The following is a 23,236-nucleotide window of genomic DNA, read 5'->3' as shown; positions in this document are numbered from 1 at the left end:
TAGATAGATGGATGATAGATGGATGGATGGATGGATGGATGGATGGATGGATGAGTGGGTGGGTGGGTGGATGGATGGGTGGCTGGGCGGGCGGGCAGACGGACGGACGGACAGATGGATGGACGGACAGATGGACAGACAGACAGGCAAAGATTTGGTGGTGCCCACAGAGTACTACAGTTTCAGGATCTCCTACCTGCCTGGGCTGAACAGCCTGGCAAACAGTTTGCCATTTTTCTCACTTACCACCCTTCCAGAGTTGAAGTAGCACCATTTCTTACTGAGTTAAGAGGCCTCCTATGTGTGGCTCCCGGACCGCACCTTAGATAAGCATTTTATGACCTTCCTAATCTTTATCCCTTTTCTTTGGAATGAATCTGAAGGTGATCATCAATCCATTTGGCTCATTCTGTATATAGCAGGCTCTTACCTCCCAGCCTTTCCTTGAGAGCAGCCGTTCTTTAGAACAGGGTATGAACTGTACAAGGCACTAAGTAAGTGGTGTCTATTGTTATTTTCCTTCCTATCTGGTCCAATGAGTCTCTGTCCCTCTGCATTATCAACAATGCAAGCGATGGAGGTGTGGTCCTCACTCGCTCCTGCCTCTTTTATGGGTCTGTTCCTGGATGCTCTGCCTTAGTGATTAGACTTTCCAATACACGTTCCTCTTGCTGTCTGGTATGTTTTACTAGGACATGCCCCTACTCCTCAATGCTCAATGGTTTCCCCATTGCCTATAAAATGGCTCATAGATGCACTCAGATCATTCTCACCTTGTAGAGTCTGCTGTGGCTTCAGCTACTCTTTCTTTAGACTTTCGTCTGACTCTCTGTCTAAACGTCCAGAAAGGCACGGGTCTGGATATTGCCCGCACATACCCAGTACTCTTGCTCTCTACACCACCTGTGCATCCTGTACTCCCTACCTGTGCCTTCTCAGCCTGGTGACTTCCTGCCTAATGTTTAAGGTCCAGCATAGACACACACCCTTAGGAAGCTGCCATGCGTAGAACATGTAACCACCGAATAGACTAGTTCTCCTGAGTTCTAGTACTTTTGTACAGTTGTATGGCCATCACAGTAACTCAGTCTGGGCCATTCCTTTCCCCACCCCGGGTTATTTTGTGGTCACTCTTCATCCCTTCCTCATTCCTAAGCAACTGGCTGTACCCATTTGCCTCTTTGGGGGACTTCATATGGCAGAATCATACAAGTTTGACTCCTCATGCCTGACTTCTTTACTGAGCCTGTTCTGTAATCCATCCATATTTGGGGACATGCCATGCTCTGTCCCTTTTTATTGCTGGATAATATTAGATTGGATGAACATGATGTTTTCTTATCCATGTACTAGCTGGCAGGTTTTTGAACTGTCTTCAACTTTGGCCTGTTGTCCTTTATGCTGCTGTGGTATTTGCTTATAGGTTTAGTGTGAACATATTTTAATTCCTCTTGAGAAGATATTTCATAGTGGAATAGATGAGACAACATATTTTTTTCCTAGGAAATTGTCCAACTATGCTTCAGAGTGGTTGTGTTATGTTACATTCCACAAGCCATGACCAAAGGGTCTGGTCCCCCACATTCTTTCATAAACAAGACTGCAGACTCTGTCACTCCTAATGGACTTAGAACAAGTCTACTGAGACCTTTCCATGTCATATACCCTTTGGATGTTGTTGTTGTTTTTATAATCATTTTTGTTTGTTTGTAAGCTAATCCTACCTCTTCTTTATTGCCATATGATGTTTGAGAGTTGTGTCTGTCTGCCCAGTGGTTAATATATCTTCATGCCGTTGCTGTAAGACACATCCATAAACGGCCTCTTAACATTGTATTCAAGCACATGTTCCCAGAGTCTCACGCCTTTCTGTGGCATTTTGTGAGAACCTGTGCTATCCTTAGAAGAGGCTCTGAAGTTGTTTCTCTCCTACATTGGAGCAGCCCTGAGGGAAGGGACTATGTTCCACTTGTCCCTTTGCCCTTAGCAGAATGCCTTGTGAAGAGGGGCTATTCAGCACACACTTACTGAGTAAATTAAGTAGCTAATGAATAAGTGAAACACTCCCTGGAAGGCAGGGGAGGCACGCCTGTGCATCTGCCCCCACATTGTCTTTTCCTTTTAACTGAGTGTGCTTTCTCAATAACAACTGCCCACATGTTAGGGAGGAAGGGGGTGAAGTAAGGCTGGCTTGTTCCTAATTTCTCTGACCCTTGGTCTGGTCCCAGAGCCTTATGGAGGTGCAGTTGCAAGCTCGCGTTTAGTCTTGGTGACTCCCATTTGCTGATTCAACTACAATGAAGAGAGAATTGAATCGGGAACAATAGGAGACAGAAGGAAAACCCAAAAGGGGTTCTCTTATGACAGCTCAGATTTCACAAAAGAGGCCTTCCTAGCAATTCCAAGAATAGAAAGACCTCCTTCAAAGTAAAGAGAATGATGGTGGGATGTAATTACTCAGGGGTCAGGGGTCCCTGTCTCAGTGCCCAAGGCTCCAATTTAATTTCAAATTGAGATTGGACAAGGAGGAAACAGTCCCATTCCACCCATCATTTTTAATTTTCCAGACATGATTTTTATTGGCTAGTTTCCATTGCCTGGGACTATTAAACAATCAATGTTTTTGACACATGCCATTCATGTCTAGTGCTTCTGAAATCCCGAAGAAGACCTTGACCAGGGAGGCAGGTAGGATTGCAGCTTGCCTCTTTCTGTGGGGCAGACTGTGGCTCTTTTGTCTTCAGTGCTATGTAATTATCATTTGCTAGAGATGGCCACTCGCAATTTTCTGTAAATCACCTGCCTGAACAATGGATTGTTGGAGAGGACAAACGGACAAAGGAAAGTCTATAAAGACCAAAATCAAGGGCACAGAAAGCCTGGTGCATTTCCATTTCTCTCTGCCAGATTCTAATCGAACAGTTAACATATTGCTTATTGTAATCTGTGAATTACCAAGGAGCCTGACTTTGATGGTGAGACGAGGTGGCTTGATTTGGAAGAGGTGACATTTGATTAAGGGAGACAGGGAGAAGGAAGAAGGGCTCCGCAGTCTCTCTGCCAAGAATTATCAGAATGTAGCAGCATCTTAATGTCTTTAAACCCTGGTTTTTGTTGTTTCCCTAGCTTCTGAGTCAGGGTCCTAAAGCAGACTGGGCTGCCCAAGCCTATTCTTGTTGATTAGTAATGTCTACCTGAAATACTCTCATGAGAATGACTGCAGGAGCTCCATGCTGACTCTGTGGGAAGAACTGAATTGATTAGTCATGTCTGTCATAGTGTGAACTGGTCAACAGTGATATATTGAAGATACTTATAAATATTTCATTATGGACTGCAATTATTGGTGTTTCTGGTCTGGCCTAATCTAAAAGTGTTTCTAACCAATATTCTCTTCTTTGCTTCCCTTTACGAAGGGTGGTTTGGGTGAATGGCAAAAAGGACATGATTTTGAAGAACCCACGTTTTACCTGGTAACTGTTCCTATGTGAAATGTGCTGTGTTTGTATCCAATATATACACAGTGCCTTGACTTTTTTTTTTTTGTGGTCATAAAACAGAGAAGATGCTGGCACCCATATCGTGACCTCAATTGTTCCCTTCAGAGATGCTAGTTAGCACATACAACAAGAAAGTTTGACTCTCTGCTATGTAAATTCTGTCCTGATGTCTAAGGCATTAGTAGTTACCATTCTATCCAAGGCTAGACCTTATACTGCGAGTCAGAGGGTGGAAATACCTAAAGTCACACAGTAAGTGGCACTGAGAGAGGATATGAACAGTGTCACCATAGTCTCCTTTCTAGGGAGATACTGTCCCGCCTGAGGTTTGTAGATCAAGGCAAACATGCAGGCCTGTTTATCTCAGAGAAGGCTCACCCAGGCTGGGGATAGTCAGCCCACAGCAAGAGTCAACCAGAGCCCATGCCCACTGCCCGGAATTTTGGGAAGGAAAGCAATCTGGTAATTCCGTTGAAACCGGGATCTAGCTTTTGTTTCGGGTAGTTAAAATAGGCCTCTGGGTGATATATTTTGGGCCTAATTACCCTGCTTTTTCACAGAGGAGTCTGTGGAGTGATTAAATAAGGGTAACTGCGCTTGGCATTCAGAGCATTTGGTTAAAAAGGAACCAAGGGGGAAATCTGGAATTCACCCGCCACCCTCCACCCTACTGCCTCACCTAAAAGGATCCCCGGGAAACCTGTGTCGAGTAAGCTCTGACTTCACATTCTAGTCTTTCTTGCTGTGCTGAGTGGGGACTCCAGGTGACATGCTTAGAGCCACAGCCAGACCCTTGGTGACAAGCCCTCCTACCCTCAGCCCTTTGTTCATGGAGAGCATGCACGTGACTCCCACATACAGTGTTTGTCACTTACTGAGCAGATATCCAAGTGGCAGGCAGACCTCTTCTACGGCACTTGGCTTCCATCAGTTACATCTGTGGTTCAGTCAACAGCTGAGGCTCACAGAGGCTGTGTGACTCACTTGTAAGCGATGGTTTACCGGTAGTGGAGGAGCTAAAGTCTGAGACCCGGTTGGCTCAGAATCCCAGCTCTTAAGCAGTTTGTTGAATTCAGTACTTAGCCTTTTAGCATCTAAAGGAACACGTTAGGCATCAGCCACTTTAAGGGTCCCGAATGAGAGTCTTAAACTCACAGCTGCTGTTCTGCCTCAGCTGGGAATGGATGTGATAGCCCATGTGATGGCTTTTCAGAAACTTCCAGAAGGGCTTAGAATTTGGGGTAGATTTGGATGGCTAAGACTTCATCAGAGACCGTCTCCTCAATTCTGGGGATTAAATTTCGGAGCTAAAACTAGGGGTTGTGGGAAGAACCTCTTGTTTATTTAAATGTTTATTTTGTTTACTGGGGGAAGGGGGAGTAGCAGGCCAGCTTGGTGGCAGAGGAGGCAGCTGGGATGAGATTCTTACGTGCTGGGGAGGCTCCAGCTGCCCATCCAGTCCTTAAAGACCTTCCAACTGAAAATGTTTCTGAGCCAGGGTTAGGCTACCGTCTCTCTTTGCTGCCATTGCTACATCTCCTAAGAGCACACGTGGCCTCTTTGATTGTCCTTTCCTGATGTAATCTTCCACCAAAGGGCTCCTTCAAAGAGCTGAGGAAGTATCTATGCCTCCACAATGCTGACAGATGGAGGCCTAATTAAGTGGACCCTCTGGGAAGCCCGTGTCTATCTGTCTCTCCCACAGTGTTCACATACAATGTTCTCTCTCCGTGTATGTGTATGTCTATGTGTGTGAGTTCATGTGAAGGTATGGGAATTTTTATGCCTAGGTGTGTTTGTTTCTTAGGGGGAGTAAGAAATTTGTTATAAGAAAATACCAAAAATTATGCAAGGGACCTGACTTGAGGTTGGTAACACAAAGGTGGCATCATCCACTCAGGGTAACTTGGTTGCTGTTTAAGCTGGCAGCATGGGGAGGGGCACAGGTCCTATGCTTGGAACACAGTGTTCTTATATGGAAGCTTATAAATACATATTAGGGAATAATTGGATTTACATGCAAGCACGCATGTATACACACACACACACACACACACACACACACAGAGAGAGAGAGAGAGAGAGAGAGAGAGAGAGACTCTTAAAAGAGTCATCGCATATAGGACAGAAATCACCTATCAAAAGTTGATGTCTCAGAACTGAATCTGAGTCTTGAATGTTATGAAACCTTTAGGTGGGTGGATTGAAAAGACCAGAGAACTCTAGGTGGGTGCGGGCCAGGGAACTCTAGGTGGGCGCATGACTCCTTGCCTGTTCTGCCTCGTGGTCTTCCGTTCCTTAGGCATGGTCTTTGGTAACTTGCAGATGTTGCAATTACATTATTTCCACACTGGACTGGGATTTTCTTTTTCTCCTATCTGTGTCCCATCGAAGGCTGTGATTCCTGGGGGAAGGAGCTGTGTCCTCACATGGTTGGGGCTCTTGCCCCACTGTCAAGGACTTCGAGTGTAGCAGATGCTCAGTCCAGCCTCAAGGAGTGACTTCATGGAAAGAGCAAACCAATCCAAAGGACAAGTGGATGATGAGGATTTTTTTTTTAAAGGTCTGATTTTAAAAATAGTCTGTTTTGTTCCAGACTTCCCTTTAAGGATCTTCTCTATATAAAATCCTACAGTTCTGCCCTAGCCCCGTGAAAGAGTTCTCTTTGACAGATTGGAGAAGAGCCTGCTCATCCTCAGAATCCTCTTTCTGATCCTACATCAGCCTCAGAGATGGGGAATCAGAAGGGATTCGTTGACATGTTTCCTCATGGTCTGTCCATGGAGCAGCCTCTTCAGGGACAGTGCCCCATTTGGTAAACTGAGGCAGCTACTACTACCACCAAGAATTTTCCCCATTTGACTTGTGGACTTTCACCTTGGGGTGCTGTAGAACTGGTCGGCTTCGGATCTGGGGAAACTGGTATCCCAGTGGGACCATCACTGGCATACACGGACACAGTCGTCAGCACCAGGAAAGGGAGACACACACATACACAGAGAAATTGAAAATCATTCAGCAAATGCTGGGAAATGCACTATTATGTCATCAAAGTTTTAACCAAATTACCTCCAAATAGCCCAGTGCCTTTTGGCTCTGTTAGTGGAGCTATGCACTGATCTGATTTGAGACAAGTGACTTTAAGTGTGTTCTGAAAGATAAGACTGCAAAATCTGTTGTGCTGTTTCCCGGCACTGGGGCCCATCTTTAGAACATGATGTCTGCCCTTGGCCTTGGCTGGCCACCGTCTCAGTCAGCACTGCTTTCAAAGGGCAGTGCAAGCAAGCTGTGATCTGACAAGTGGGGAACAGATACCTTCCCTTTTCAAAGAATAAGAAGTCTATTTAATGACTTTGGTTCTTTAGTTCCTTTGTTTACAAAGCATCAGCCTTAATGAATAGCAGGCCCTGGGGAAGCTCCTCCTCCTGCTCCTGCTCCTTCTCCTCCTCCTCCTCCTCCTGCTCCTCCTCCTCCTGCTCCTCCTCCTCCTCCTGCTCCTTCTCCTCCTCCTGCTCCTTCTCCTCCTCCTCCTCCTGCTCCTGCTCCTGCTCCTTCTCCTCCTCCTCCTCCTGCTCCTGCTCCTCCTCCTCCTCTTGCTCCTGCTCCTCCTCCTCCTGCTGCTCCTCCTCCTCTTGCTCCTCCTCCTCCTGCTCCTTCTCCTGCTCCTTCTCCTCCTCCTCTTGCTCCTGCTCCTGCTCCTCCTCCTGCTCCTGCTCCTCCTCCTGCTCCTTCTCCTCCTCCTGCTCCTTCTCCTCCTCCTCTTGCTCCTGCTCCTCCTCCTCCTTCTCCTCCTGCTCCTCCTCCTCCTGCTCCTGCTCCTCCTCCTCCTCCTGCTCCTGCTCCTCCTCCTCTTGCTCCTGTTCCTCCTCCTCCTCCTGCTCCTCCTCCTGCTCCTGCTCCTCCTCCTCCTGCTCCTCCTCCTGCTCCTGCTCCTCCTCCTCCTGCTCCTGCTCCTGCTCCTTCTCCTCCTCTTGCTCCTGCTCCTCCTCCTCCTCCTCCTGCTCCTTCTCCTCCTCCTGCTCCTCCTCCTCCTGCTCCTGCTCCTCCTCCTCCTGCTCCTCCTCCTGCTCCTGCTCCTCCTCCTCCTGCTCCTCCTCCTGCTCCTGCTCCTCCTTCTCCTCCTGCTCCTCCTCCTGCTCCTGCTCCTCCTCCTGCTCCTGCTCCTGCTCCTCCTTCTCCTCCTGCTCCTCCTCCTGCTCCTGCTCCTTCTCCTGCTCATTCTCCTCCTCTTGCTCCTGCTCCTCCTCCTCCTCCTGCTCCTCCTCCTCCTCCTCCTCCTGCTCCTCCTCCTCCTCCTTCTCCTCCTGCTCCTTCTCCTCCTCCTCCTCCTCCTGTTCCTTCTCCTCCTCCTGCTCCTTCTCCTCCTCCTTCTCCTGTTCCTTCTCCTCCTCCTGCTCCTTCTCCTCCTCCTGCTCCTTCTCCTCCTCCTGCTCCTTCTCCTCCTCCTTCCTTTTCTTCTTTCTTTCTTCCTTCCTTCCCTCTTCCTCCTCCTTCTCCTCCTTCTTCTCCTTCCTTTTCTTCATCTTCATCCTCCTCCTCTTCTTCTTCTCCTTCTTCTCTCCTAAATTACATTTATTTATGTCTTGTGTGTGTACATGTACATATATATTGGCATGCCTGTATGCTATGGCACATATGCAGTCACAGGACAACTTGAAGGTGTCTATCTCTCCTACTGTGTGTTCCTGAGATCCAAATGGTTAGACTTGGCCACAAGCCCCATCAAGCGGTGAGCCGTCTTGCTGGTCCTCTTTTTTGTGTTGTGTTTCATGCTCGAGTTCTTTTTCCTGACTTGGCATGGTGGCAGTCTCAGCGGGTTTCATAGCCCTTTGTTGGGATGCTCAATGGACATATAAGATTCAGGGTGTGTCTGTCGGTTTTGTGTTACCATAACAAAGTTCCTGAAACAGGCTAGTTATAAAAAGCAAGGTTTAAACAGCCCCTGTGGAGGAGGTTCTAGGGTCCAGCTTACCCCAAGCCAGAAAACAGAGAGCCAGGTGGCACCAAACTCCGGCCTTTATAGCAATCCTCTCGAAAGATACTAAGGAGCCCGTAAGAACTACTTGTGGGTTGCTTGGCCCCAATCACCTAAGGACGGCCCCATGGAGAAAGATCAGACCTTGGAACAGCCATAATGAACGAGGCTTGAGCTTCAGGTTCCTGTTGCCCTCACCAGGACGCAGCTCTTCTTGAGTTACTTGAAGGAATTAATTCTGCTAAGTGGTCCTTCAAAATCGGAGCCCACTTTTCTAGACTTGTTGCCAAATTCATTCAGGGGTGTCCTTTAGTCTTTGAGTGGCATCTACCAGGGCTTTCTCAAATAACAAATAGTGTTCAGTGAGTCAAGGTGGAGGAAGGGTCATAGGAACAGAACAATAGAGAAGTCATCAAGGAGGCTGAGATCTGAAAGAGAGAAGCCCAGTTTCTCGCCAGACCCCATCCAGAGGCTAGACCCTGGCACCAGCCCTATTCAGCATCTGCTGAGTTAGGTGCACTCAGGAATTGCACATTTCTTGAGTTTCACTCTTTTTTCTGAAATAACTTCACTTTCTTTGTATGATCAAACAAACCCCTTCAAGCACCATTTCTTTAAAAATAGGAAATACAGAGAAAGCCAGCTTCCTGAAGCCTCTTCCTATATATAAGCCTCACCTTCTAAACATCATTTGAAGCCAGGAGAGCCCAGGGCTTTATTTGAAAGATGGGGGTGGGGCGGGCAGCAGGCAGGACCTGACCTTGGCCCTAGTTTTTCTTCTCAATGTTTGCATAGCCACGTTTTCCTCCTAATTCACTCAGCAGACCTTATAATGCATTTATGACATCTCACAGAACACAGGACACCCATGGCAGCTCCCAGAGATGGAGTGACAACTCCTGCTTCCAAGGACATTGCTTCCTAGTGGAGAGGAACATGAGAGATTGATGAACGGGCACTCAGGATGGAGTGACCAACAGGGTCCAGGGACAGGGACAGGGCGAGAAAGTCACAGAGAGGAGACTATGTTTAGTCTAGTGTTTGCTGCTGCCATAGGAGTTTTAAGGGCCCTGGCTCCCAATTTTGGCAGACCTTAAAAGACCCCTATCCTCCACCACCCCTCCCACTCTCCATATCTTGTGCTTTGATAAATGGCTCCTCTCCCCTGTCTCCATTCATTCTGTTGGAAAGTGGCACTCGTCATAAATATCTTGTGGGGAATGTTTGAGGAGTAAATGGGAGGGAGCAGCCAAGTGCTGGTAGTCACCACTGTCAGGTCAAGGAACCAAGAGCTTATGATTACTGGGTTTTTGTTGTTTGGTTGGTTTTGATTTTTATTTTCCATAGAATCTCACTTTGTAGCCCACACTTGTCTCGAACTTGTTATCTGCCTGCCTTGGTCTCAAACATGCTGAGATTTCAGGCTGCTTCCGAAATCATTATCAGCACTTATTAACGATATTGTAAACTTCACCTTTTATCCTCCCTCAAAGTGCAAATTATTCCCCGTGATAGATGGGTAATAGATGGGGTTCTGAACAGTGGTGAGAGGAGATGCGCCCGCAGGTATTAACACCCTCTGACTTTCAGAGCGGCAGTGAGACAGGAAGCGAGCTAGCAAGAGGTTGAGGTTAGGGGGTAAACGTTAACTTGCCGTCCAGTTATGAGCCTTGTTTGCTGTGGAAGTGAGCATCTGTGCTCTGGGGTGGTGGTGATGGTGGTGGGTGTAGTTAGAGACACAAATCCGGGGATGATTTGGCCAAACATCTACCTCAAAAGACTCCTCTGAGGAGTTTACCACCCAGTGGGGGGAAGGGCAGGATGATGGACAGAATCCCAGGAGATCAAAGGAGAGCGTGTGACATCCAGGTAGAGCAATAGATGGGACCTCTGCTCACTGAGGGGCTGCCCTCATTAGACCTCAGCCTGTGAGGTCAGGGCTTCAAGTGCAGTTTCGCAGTGTTTTGGCACCAGGCATGGCACAGAGAGGAGGCTCTGTAGTTTTCATTGATGATGGGTTTCATCTATGCTTCTCCAGACCCTGGGGTACCTATGAGTGGAAGAGAGACAGGGTCCTAACCCTGCTAATGGTAGTCAGGCCAGCTCTCAGAATGTATAAACATTGATACTTTTGAGTTGCATTTGATTTTACTCTTTGATTTCCCCGGGGTGGGGTGGGGTTCAGTTACTCGGTGGGCACAGTGGCAAGGCTGTGGGCATAGCTCTGGAGTCCAGCAATTGAAATGCCTCAGCTGGTTTGGTAGATGAGAAGGAGGGCTGCTTTGTTAGCGTAACCAGGTGTCATAATATTGAGTCTGCTACCTGGGCAACCAGGCTGCTATGTCAAGTAGAGGTCACTGGGCCAGCTAATGGCCTAAAAAAATGTATATTCAGGTTCTATCAGGAAGAAAATAATGGTTTTCATTTGAATGAAATTTAATAAACTTATGGATTCTGAAAAATTTTTTGAAAGCCTTTCATGATAATAAAGCTTTTATTTGTTTGGGAGCAAATAATCCTTTGGTGTGGTGTTATTGTCTCTTCACTTTAATCATGGTTGAAGCCAAGGCACAATGCTTCGCCTACAATGCTCCTTGAGTAGACGGTCCCTGTCTGTTTTAAATTGCATTGTGTCTGAAACGGGCTAGGTCACATGTAATAAATGCTGGCATTTTAATAGAAACATTAAGCAAAAATAGTTAACAATCTGCTTTAATTTCAAAACTCATTTTCTTTCTCATACAGTTGGGCAGTATCTTGGTAGAAATGTGCAGAATGCACTGGGATTTAATTATGATGGCAATTTATTCTGAAGCAAGGTTAAGTGGGGCTGTCAATAAAGGTGCAGGGTGAGGACAGTTGTGTCCTGGTGTTCCTAAGTCCTGAAAGCCAGGCCGACTGTAGAACAGTTGAAAGCCTTGGGCATGGCTCCTTGCTATAGCCTCCAATTCCGGGGGTGCAGATGCAGAGGCTGGGTGCCAACAGTGTGCCATCTCTTATGAGTGCCCTGCTGGTAGGACAGGGAAAAGCAGGGGTTTGGAGGGGAAGTGGAATTGAGAGTTAGTAACTCCTTCACCGGATCCAATTTACTAATTAACTTACTCCTTCAACATCTAAGTCCCCATGTAGTGAGTGCTGGGTGTACACAGGCAAAATGATGATAAGTGGGACTCCTACCTCAGGAAAGTTAAACAGACAAGTACATTCACTAAAGAGTGACAAAGATATATGTTCAAGGACAGCTATGCCATGGACCTTGATGGTAAGGTCCCTGGTGTAAGTAAATGATTAAGAAGGACGTCTGGTGTTGTTTGTGGTCCTGACGGTAGCTGGATAGAATTGAGTTGCCAGAAACTTGGCAGGGAGGAGTGTGGTGAGTATGTTCTAGGCAGATAGAAGGGTTCTCACAGACCCTTTAGGGGACATTACTGTGGTGGGCAATAAGGAGCCTCCTGTGGGGAAGTTCTCTGACATGGAGGAAAACCGAGCTGTGTGGTGTCTGAAGGTGCATCTTCGTTTTGTGGTCCAAGGGTTCCACAGAAAGCAGAAAGAGATGGTGTGGTTGTGAGACTTTGGAAAGAGGAGGTGTCACACACTCACTGAGTATTTGGGCTGTCAGTCAGTTTAAGGGAGATGGGAGAAAATTGAGGTGGAAGTACTCAAACGGGTGATTACAATCATCACGTTGGCCAAACATGGATCATAGCAAACAGTCGACAAAAGAGTCCGGATGTGTGTCCCAGCCCTTTCCTGCCTGATGGGTATAACAACCATAAAGCGTCTCTGTGGCTTGGAACTGAAAAGCAGAGACATTTTTAGCATCCAGCAAGTTGCCTGGAGTGACCTAAAGTTAGATCCTTTTCAGCGACGATCATGCTGGGAACTCTTCTCAGCTGACAACAGTAAGAATGGACTTCAAGTCCAACCTGAGTGGTGGCTGGACTTGGCCAGCTCTTCACACACTACATATTAGCGCTGGTGCTTCTGGGACCCATTTGCAAAGTTCTAGTCGTCTTGGCAAATCATCCAGTCATACCTCATGTTGTGTATGGGAGGGCCTGGTACTCAAAGACTTTTTGCACATCTGGGAACTGAATGCCATGCCACAACGGTCTTTCCCCCAGAATGCTGCACTAGGTGCTATTAGCCACCGTGTACCTCAAAGCACAGAGCGTCCATTAATTACCCTATATTGTCCTGCTAGCTATGGTTTTTTATAAGCCAGAATGACTTGGTTTCTGGCTCTGAGAGGGTCTCAACCCTGCATCTGACACCAAATGTGGTCTCACGGAAGCACCCACTCTTCTTCCTCCCAGTTTACTTCAGCGAGCAAAGGAATGAATGTGTATTTACTGGGTGCCTATCATGTACTCTCCACTGTGTTTAGAGCTCCCTTCAGTTAATAGCCAGATGACCTCTTAGCATCACAGGATTCTGGTTCATAAGACCGAGCTAAGAAGCTCGGCTGACGGGGTCACTCAGGAAAGCTGTTAAACCCAAGGCTTCTGATTCCACTTCTAGGGTCTTACTTTGTGTCTGTTACCTCTAAAAATGGGGAGGTTCATCCTCCAGACAGAAACAAGGCCTCAGCTCAAGCCCTGACTCATGCCAGGGGAAAATTCTTTTCAATTCTCTCTGTCTCTCTGTCTCTCTGTCTCTGTCTCTGTCTCTGTCTTTGTCTCTGTCTCTCTCTCTCTCTCTCTCTCTCTCTCTCTCTCTCTCTCTCTCTCTCTGACTGGTTGAAGAGAAAACAGGTTTGGTGTTAACATGCCATTAGAACACATTTGCAAATACCTTTTCTACAAATGGACAGGTCTCAGGCTTAGATCCCCATTAGAATCTAATCAGACTATTATCTCATGCTCGAATTTTGGTACACAATACTAATTTTCCCATTATTGATGATACAAAGACATCTTTCAAGGAAAACTGTTCATCAGAATGTATTTAAGAGAGAAATATGAACTAAGCTAGAGTCAGGTGTCTGTGCGTAAAGTTAAATCATGGATGAGTTGTATGCTCCTTTGAAAGCAGCTAGGAATAGTTCCTTGACACAGGTCATTTCCTCTATGGTCAGGACATGAGGCTCCCGTGATTGGTGTCACTGGCATTTCTGGTTCTATCCTTGTTTATAAACAAATAAGTTAAGTATTATAACTGTCTTTGCCTTTGGGGCCGTTAAGGCTTTTTTCTTGAGTTAAAATTTCATAAGTCAACTCAACCCAAGCTAATAACCGAGTCTTAAGACCTAGGAAAAATACTTAAGTTTATTGCAAAAGATAATATCCCATTTAAAACAGTTTAGAAATTTACAAAACCTTACAGTGATACATTGTCTTCGAGAAGGCGCCCTACAGATGAGCTGGCATTAAGTTCCAGGGACGATAACCGAGTGTTTTACGTACAGAGGGAGCAGCTACATTAAACCCCTGCAAGTTAAACAGGCCAATCAGTCCTTTCTCCTTCCGTTTCATAAAAGTAATTTTTGCTAAATTAATCTCTTTCCATTAAACCATATCACCTCAAGTATAACATTTCTGTAGAATATCATATTACATACTATTTTACAAAGAAGCGTCGCTACTCAACAGGAGTAGCAGAGTATAGAATTTTGGTATATATGAGTTATGGTTTTTATTTGATGTAGTGATCACCCTTTCTGTTCAGCAGGCTGGTGTTTATCAATCCTTTCCCCTCATACTGATCGATGTTGAGGATTTAATTACCAGAAGGAGCCTTCTCTCCAGGTGTAGATTGGTGTGGCCTAAGCAAGGTGATGTGGTGTTGTGCTTTGGTATAAAAATCACATGACCTTGGTTGACTTTCTTTCTGGGAGTGTCAACCTTTTTCAGTCCTACTCTCATCTCACTCAGTTCAGAGTTGATGCAAGGTCCCTAACTCATCGTGCACCTGTGCCGATAAGAGCTACCCCAGATTCCTCCTCACTTCTCCAGGCTAAACCAGTACAGAGGCTGCAGTTAGCTCTCATAGCTGTTAGGAGGTATACAGAGCTTAGAAATCAGGGGGTGTAGTCATTCTTCTACCCAGTCAAGAAAGGACACAGTTACACAATTTTCTCCAGGTTAGTGGGATAGGCTTTTCTATTTCCTGGGTCTCCGAAATCTAAGTGCAAGGATATTCTTGTCCCATCCTGATAGTCTGGAATATGAATTCACTCGAAATTAGTGTAAGCAAAACAAATAAAAATGGAAGCACTGCTACAAGATAAAATTATGTAAGAGATCCCAAATGAGTTTGCTGTATTGGATTGCCCTCTGTACTGTTTTTTTCCATTGCCGGGGGCCAACCGAGAGCTGAGTGTGTGGATACAGAAAGAAAGAGCTGTGGCGTTTGGCCAGTGGTAACACGTATCTAATTGAAGTGTGGTTTCTTAAGCATGACAAGTATATTTATCTTAATTCTAACTTGACATTAGAGATTCTGGTCTCACTTTGTGGGTTTAAACATTACACTAGAAACAGAGAGAGAGAACATCTCAAATGACATCGCAAGACTTAAATAGTGCAGGCCCAGATTCCTTGCCAAATTTCCCTCACTCTCCCCGAAATAGCTTTTGCACCGCAGCACTGTGACAGGGGAAGCGAAATTGTTGGGGTGGCTTGCTCAATTAATCTCGGTCGGCAGTGGGGTACGCACATCCCACGTGCACAGCAGAGACTCGACTCAGACACCAGGTCTTTGGCAAGGGGGCAGTTGTAAAATGCTTTCTGCGTTTAGGTGTGGCTCACATTTCTGGCAGTGTCAGTCCAATCACAGGCTGTCAGAGCATTGAACTTTATGCAAAGGTATCCAAGCCTTGCCTCCTATTCAGCCCGAGTATGTAGCAATTACTGAATTACACTGCTTTAGGAGTTTGCTTGGCACGCAAGCTGGACCGGACATCCATGAGCAAAGGTCTTGTCAATAGAATGAGCTAGATCTTAAGGAGCTCAAACTGTGTGGAAGAACGACCTTCCATCCTCATTTTCAGCCTGCTTCTTCCTAGATCAGGTGACCGCAGCCTGGTCACCAGGAAGGGTAACTGTAGAGTAACATGTTTGGGCCTATCTACATGGTTGTCACAAGGTTGCATGGATGAGAAAAAATGCTATATTGCGGTTAAGCCTTGTTAACGTCACTTGATAAGATATACTGACATACAAGTTGCTGAGTCCTAAGACCCTTAATGGTACAGGTAAATGAACGCTAACAGGTTAATGACCCTAAAGTTAAAGCCCCTCTCTATTACCCCCCCCACACCGGGCATACAGAGACAGATGATAATTAAGTGGCCCCAGAAGGACTACGGCTATGAAAGTCACCTGAGTTCTAGTCACATAGATCACACGACACGTGCCTAATACCCGTGGGCAACCTTATCTGCCACACCCAGCACACCCCATACTTTACAAGAAGACAGCCAGTTGACTTGAAATCTTAGGGCTAGTTGAAAAAGAGGACAACTTAATACCTTCAGGGCGACCTGACACTGTTAGGCCCTGCTCACTTCTGTTGTGCTTTTTTTGTACACTAAATCCTAGAACCCTGCCAGCTTACTGTGTGATGTTTTCTAGGATACTTGCTTACCACCCTCCACTTCCTGCAGCACACAACACAGACTTACTTCTGTATCTTTGGGGTTGATGATCTCAGGGTGGGAAGGGAATGCCCGACGCCAGGGAAGGGGTTGGGATTGCAGGGGAGTGTTTGCTTATGGTGGGAATCTGAACTTAGCAGATGAGGATGAAGCCTGACTGTGAGTGACCACGCAAGTATCCATAAAATCCTCTGTAAGCGGCGGCACGCACTCAGGTAAGGTTGGTGACCAGGTGTCCAGTGGTGTACCCGCTCTGAGGCACTCCTGTGTCACAGGTCAAGGAGATCTCAGCCTGCACTTTTGCAGAGGATCAGGGAGGCCTTGAGGGGATTCCCCCATCTCAGGAAGGAGTAGAGGGAGCCCCAATCTTCTCATATCCACCAGAAGCATTTCTTCTTCACCTTCTTGCTTTTCCGCCGTAAGTCCTGTTTCTCAGGGACCAGGGCTTCTGCCGGGGATTTGGGTGGGGAAGGTGCTTCTTCGGCTGGTTCTGCCTCCTCCAGGCTCTGGAGAACCTCATGGAACCTGCCTTCCTGCTGCCGGAAATCATACTCCACACTGGAAGACAGAGAAGGAGGAAGAGGGTAACTTCGAAATAGCACACACTAACTTGAGAATAACACACAGCTGTGACCCAGAGCACCCAAGAGCAGGTCCTTGGGATCAACTACTAAGCCACTAGGGACCAAGTGCACAGGTCGCTTTGGGAGAGTTGAGCCATTTCCTAGACTGTCTCATTCCCTCCCCATCGAATTAAATTAATACCTTTAATGATACCTCATTTTTGTCAAGTGAATCATAGATCATGCCAGGCACTAGGTAAATATTGGGCCTAGCTTTCCCCTCATCTCTAGATGAGTGATCTTCTCTGTTAGTGCTTGTGTTAAACAGCATTCGTGGAAACTACATGTAAACGACATAAAGGCACACATAGTCAAACTGAGCTTAGTTTCCTCATCTGTAAAATGGAAGAAACAAAGTCCCCCAAGGCTAATGAAATCAATATATGTGATGTAGACATATATGACATGGCCAGAGCACTGCCTGATATACTGTAATCCTTTTGTATATGTTAACCCCCCCATTCCTGCATTGGTATCAGCATTAACATTAGTACCACTGATACATAATGCTCTTTGACGTATCTCTTAGGAATATGTCTTAGAGAGCTTAGACCTATCAGGCTACCTTCAGCATTCCTCAATACAGAGAGACTGAAATCCTCTTCCTTTGGTAGATAGCTTCTCCTTTTTCCTATTTTAGAGTGTATTTGGAGTCCTTGGTATACAGTATATTTCATTCATACCATGTTGACTACCACAAAGGTTTCTGAGGGAAACACAAGGCCAGATAAGACCAAGATGCCCAGAAGCCCTGGGAATGTAGAGTCAGCAAAGAGCCTGAGCCCAGGCAGGAGCCTGGCGCTCCCTCAGCCTCTTTGTGCCTGAAGAGGAGGTAAACATGTGTCAGGGACTCTTGGCTTTCCTCTCACTCTGCTTAGCTTCTCCTGAGCCCAGGGAACTGGACCAGGAAGAACAGATCCTGTCAGGCAGCGCTGCCAGCCTGTGTCCTTGACTGCTCACCCCCCTTCCACTCTTAGGTGCATCTGAGTGCTAAGTGCGTGTTATGTGTTTTCTCAGAAAGTCCAGAGCTCATGTGGAAGTGTAGAAAATGGCAGAGATACAGCCGTAAGAGCGGAGTATGCCCCTTGTTTAGCCAGGGGCAAGGGATGGGGATAAAACACTGTGTAAGGAAGACAAAAGACCCCACGTCGCTCTGGATGAGGCGTGACTGGCAGAGTCCTTTATGCCCAGCAAGTGCTGAGAAATCAGCCGTCATTAAAAGACCACCCGCCCTTGCCTGTGACACCCGTGTCACGTCCCAGAGCTTAAGATCAGAGTTAGCACTGCTGCAGAAGTCAATGGCAGTTGTCACATGTGAGAAAGGAAGCTCCAAATGCAGCATTGTCCTGGGCGTTCTGAAATGGAAGAGACGGAAAGACAGAGGGGCCTGTCCTGTAGCCAGCGGGAGAAAGTATCAGTAACCTTCAGCCAGACTCTTCTCTGCTTTTTGGACATCCTTTCTCTTTCTGCTACTCTCTGGTTCTCTCTACAGGGACCTAATCCTGGCAGGGTGACCTACATAATGGATGAAACACAGATTGTGTTTTTCAAAGCAAAGCTCCAGAGTGCATCAACTGCAAGTCACTTCCCTATTCTCGAGCATTAGAGCGGTACCCTGCCAAAGGAGGTATCACTCGTACTCCCAGGATCGCAGGCAAGTGTAGAAAACAGGTGCATGTTCAATATGCAGCACAGATTAGGCACCACATGTTCGCCCAGACATTCAACCTAGACTGATTAAATATTGCCCGTGTGCCAGATCCTGTGCTAGATGCCGAGAAAGCAATGGCGGATAGATTAAAAGTCTGGCCAGCCAGCGCTGGCATTGCTTGACCAGGGGCTTTGTGTCCTTAGTAAATGATATCCAGCAATTTGAGACCCTGTAGCCAAAGCCCATGGCTTGCTGGCTCACTCATCATAGGTATCCAAACCCACACCTTGAGTCCCATTCTTCTGCCGTTGCCCAGTATTGCACCCTAGTTTGTCTCAAGCGATGGACCGGCCATCTGTCAGCATCCCTTGGACCTCCTTCTTCCCAGAGGAAACTTAGGAGATGGCTCCAGAGGCTAGGAACAGTCATCTCAGGCAGCCTCTGCATTGCACCAAGGAAGGCATTTAAAGGAGCAAGTTGCAAGCTCTGATTCTCGGCTCTGTCACTGGAGGCATTGCCTGCTTGGTTGGTAGGGAACATCCACAGTCACAGTTCTTTTAGCTCCTTAATGGCCTTGTCTTTACCTACTGTGGCAGAAAACTATCTTTATCATAGAGCACGAGACAGAGCCAAAGCGAATGAGTAATACTTGCTCTCGTTAAGAGTGCCTGCTGTCTGGTATAGAATGGATGGGCTCATCCACCCACCCTCCCACACACCCACCAACCCTCCCAGCCTCCCAGCCTCTCATCCACACATCTACCCACCCATTCATTCACCCACTCACCAACTCACCCACCCGTCCATCCATCCATTTATCAATCCATCCATCCATCCGTCCTACCATCCATCCGTCCATCGTCCGTCCATCCGTCTACCCACCCACTCTAGTGCTAAATCCCAGTGACATGGCTGGACAAACTGGGACACCATCCCTGTGGAGCTTGCTTCCCAGAATTTAAGGCTAGTGATGCGAATACCCTTCTTTGCAGGTCTCTGTCCATGTCATCTGATCACACGTGAGCCACTGGCTGCTTCTTTCTCCTTCTGTGTGGAGTTTCTGACTGCCTAATCTAAAACAAGCTAGCAGTCAGGAACTGCCTGCATTTCCAAAGATTCACCAATATCTCCAAACCTGGTAGAAAATATGCTTCCGAGTGAGTCTATCATGTGCCCAGGACTGGCAGGCCCAGGAAGGAAAGACCCAGAAGGCAGAATGTAAACTCTGTCTCCTGTGCTAGGCTTCAGTTGCTGCCCATCCCAGAGGTTAGAGCAAAAGACTTTTGAGTTGAGTGCTCCTTGTTGACCTTGGATAACTCTCTTCGTTTCCCCAGGATTCGGCTCTATGTAGGAGTTATAATAATAACCTAGCTGGTTAGCCATGCTAATACAAGGCCATAACAGGTGTGATCATACTCTGTGGGACCCGGTCTCGGCCGGCTCTGCTCTTCTTCACTGAGAGCTTTGTCCTGGTCTCTTAGGGGACAAATGCCTCTCACCTCCTCGCTGGCACCCCCAGCGCTTCAGACATTGTATACCTTGCCCACAGCCTTGCTCTTCACTCCTTCCCGCCTGTACATTCAGGGAAGAATGCATCGTTATGTTTCTATGGAAACACAGCAGGGTTCTATTATAATCGCCAGGATTTAGGGAGCTGCCCTTCCCCCACGTGTCTGCCCCCACTGGTCTTGACAGTTTAAGGGGACTGAAAGTGACTTTCTTTTCAAGGCCGAGTATGGAGAAGTGTGTGTGCTTTGGAAAGAAATTGATTAATGTTTTTTTAGGCCAAAGCAATTTATTAACATAAAGGAAAATTGTCACTTTTCTTCTTATTCACCCTTTGACAAACTACTGTTTAGTTTAGAGAGGAGAGGGGAGGACATTTTGCTTTGGTGGCAGCTGGTTTATAGATGGGGAGGGGCCATGCCCGGCCTCCCTCATCTGCCTTTCATCTGAAGGCTGGGTAGACAAGACGAGATGGCAGCCCCTAGACCACGTTGATCAACCTCTTGGGAAGAGAAATAAACTTGCAATGTATTTGTTTGTAAATTCTGGGCACGAACACCTCTTTGAGGCTTGGGTTCTGGGTCTGAGTAGAACACCAATAATACCCTTGATTATACCGTCCTCTGTCCTTCCTCTTGTCTATCTGTCCATTACCGCCATACCATCACCCACGGTCTCTGCTTCCTATAGTCCATGTAGACTCCTAAAAGGAGAGCTGAGCATTGGCAATCTAGTTTGGGCAGAAGTCCAGTGAGGAATAACTATTAGGCAAGAAGTTGTTACAATGTTGCATCCAGAATGAGAAGCACTATGGTAACCTAGATCTGTCAAAATGTGTGAAGGTCATCTCCTGGGGGATGTATGAGGTCAGGAATGCCCGGTTCCTGGGGAGCCTTAGTGCCCTTGAATCCAATGATGCATTCCAGCATGCTGCCTCAGTGCATTAACAACAACAACAACAACAACAACAACAACAACAACAACAATAATAATAATAATAATAATGTGCAGGAGAGATAACTAATTAGCTTCCATCACCATAGTGGATGCAAAGCAGAAAAATGTTCTAGAAAGCAGAGGGAGCCCTGTGCCATGGCTCACCGTGGTTGAAGTTACAGTAATGAAGAGATGACTTCGTAGTTAATTACACACACAGCTCCTATAGAGGACCTTAGTTCAGTTCCCAGGTGGGTCAACTCACAACCATCTATGTAACTCCAACTCCAGAGGATCTAGCGCCCTCGTCTGGCAGCCACGGGTATCAGCACTCACATACACATACCCTCACACAGAAACACACACATAATTAAAATAAATATTTGAAAGGCTATAAATGCATGACCAGACAACATCTCCAGGCTCTTGTGATCTTGGCTAGGTAAGTAGAAATTGGGTAAGCCAGAATGAAATACAGTGAGTGGTTCAGAATAGCGAGCTTCATTCTAAGATTAAACATTCGAAATTAAAACACTGAGATTTATAGAACCAAAGAAAGAAAGGTGGGAGAGCTGGGTGGAGGCTCCTGATTTTCTATAGCATCTTTAGCTTTGCAAAACTTCAGGTAATCCATTTTCATTTTGTTCTCAGAGTATCGTGGGAAGATGGGAAGTTTGTTAATCCACTTAACTGATAAGCCAGTTAACGAAGGGAAAAATCACACTGGGCCCTATGATCAGACCTAAACCTAGACTTTGCATCTAAGTCTGGAATTCAGGTTTTCATATATTAAAAATCTACTGCACAGTAGTTGGCTTAAACAATGGATAAGCATTTCTCATTGTTCTGAAGGGCTGGGAAATCCAAGAGCAAAGTGTCAGCCCATTTGGTGCCTAGTGAGGGCCTGCTTCCTGGTCCATAGTCTTCTCCCTGTAACACTAAATGTTAGAAGGGGTCAGCAAACTCTAGAGCTGTGGGTTCCTGAGGGTTGTATTCTAATCCAATCATCTCCCCTTCTCGAATTGCCATGAAATGGGATGACAAGCTTTACCATGTGGATTTGGGAAGGCACAAATATCTAGCCCCTAACGCCCTCCTTCCCGGCCCTTACTTCTTGCTCTTTATCCCTAACAAGGGAATATTTCCACCTAAGGGTCACGTTCTAAGGAGAAGAAAGCAATGAATACCCCAACCCTGTCAGATTAGAATATGCAATAATTTAAATGTACAATGATAATGATTATCATTTATACATTGAACTCTATTGTCTATACTCTAGACACCATTACTGCAAGGTAACATCCCCTATCACAGTTCTCATAGATTAACAATATTATCGTCATTTATCAATTGAAGAAACTAAAGCAGTGGGGCTAAGTGGTCTTCCAAGGAATTGGACCATGAATCTAATCCTAAACGTTACGCACCAGTACAACTCTGCAGGAAGGGGCATAGTTCTATGTACCCCTAGAAGAGCTGGAGGGAAGACAGTGTGTAGATGTGGGGTATGATAGAAACAAAGACCTAGGCCTCCTGTGTGACACACACACACCCCCACCAATTCTCTGTGGAACCAGACTCCAGCAGAGCATGGTCCCTATCTCCTAGCTGACTTCCCATCTGGCAATACCCTTTCTAGACTTCGGAGAAGCCTTGACCGTGAACAATATATGCAAAAAAAGAAGTTAACCCTTAGAGGGTAACTTGGTTAAGTTTAGACCCAGCCAACCTTAGTCTGGGTCCTGGGTCTTGGGTCTCGGCTACTGATGTCCCTCTGCAGTGGCCTGTAGGACTTCCTTCTTACAAAGTGGTTCTCAGTGCTTTGTAGACAAGAGTCCCTGTCTTCGGCTACACCAAGAGTCAGCTGGACTCCACGGCACCTCCCCGAAGACAGAACATCTTCAGATTCATCTCTCTCCTTTCCTACCTCTCTAGGGAACACACTGTAGTCCCTCTCCACCAAATCAGGGTGTACCACATGTGATTAGCCTCCTGCGGCTTTCTTTTGCAGAGAATCAGCTGTGGGAATTGTTGAGTCAAGGGAGGGCAGTTTGCCCTAGGGAGGGCAAATCACATCACTTTGGGAAACAATCACAATCTGAAAAAATAATCTTAGTGTGAATGTCCCCAAACGCCACCACTGCTTCAAGGGGTAGTGTTCTCCAAACTTTGTCTCTATGGCTGATTTGTTTATTATTTATAGGTTATAGCTTTGGGCATCACAACTTACAGCCATTTCCAACTGTCAAACGCAACCCTTCTGGGACATCTGCTGTTGGTCCCCAGAGGGTCACAGATGTTTCTCTGGGCACACAGAAACACAGAGCCAAGCTGGAGAACAACCCTCCATGACAAGAAGCTTTCTAAGCTCTCTGAAAGGCTTGACTGTTTCTCAGAAATTATTAACTGGTGAAGCAAGGTCAGAAGGGGCTGGAAGACAGGAAAACC

The 23,236-nt window shown here is 46.5% G+C and overlaps 2 protein-coding genes across 3 annotated transcripts in view; one reads left to right on the top strand and one right to left on the bottom strand.

Moving 5' to 3' along the window:
* Dock2 (dedicator of cytokinesis 2) overlaps window positions 1-23,236 on the top strand; it is a 418,958-nt gene that overhangs the window by 207,935 nt on the left and 187,787 nt on the right.
* Insyn2b (inhibitory synaptic factor family member 2B) overlaps window positions 13,725-23,236 on the bottom strand; it is a 107,863-nt gene continuing 98,351 nt past the window's right edge. Inside the window, 1 exon segment of the mRNA NM_001430319.1 lies at window positions 13,725-16,630. Within this exon segment, the coding sequence (NP_001417248.1) occupies window positions 16,444-16,630 (187 nt within the window). The 3' untranslated portion in view covers window positions 13,725-16,443.

This window comes from Rattus norvegicus, chromosome 10 (genome assembly GCF_021556685.1).
Source record: "Rattus norvegicus strain SHRSP/BbbUtx chromosome 10, alternate assembly SHRSP_T2T, whole genome shotgun sequence".
Lineage (NCBI taxonomy): Eukaryota > Metazoa > Chordata > Mammalia > Rodentia > Muridae > Rattus > Rattus norvegicus.
This window is presented reverse-complemented; position numbering and strand designations above follow the sequence as displayed.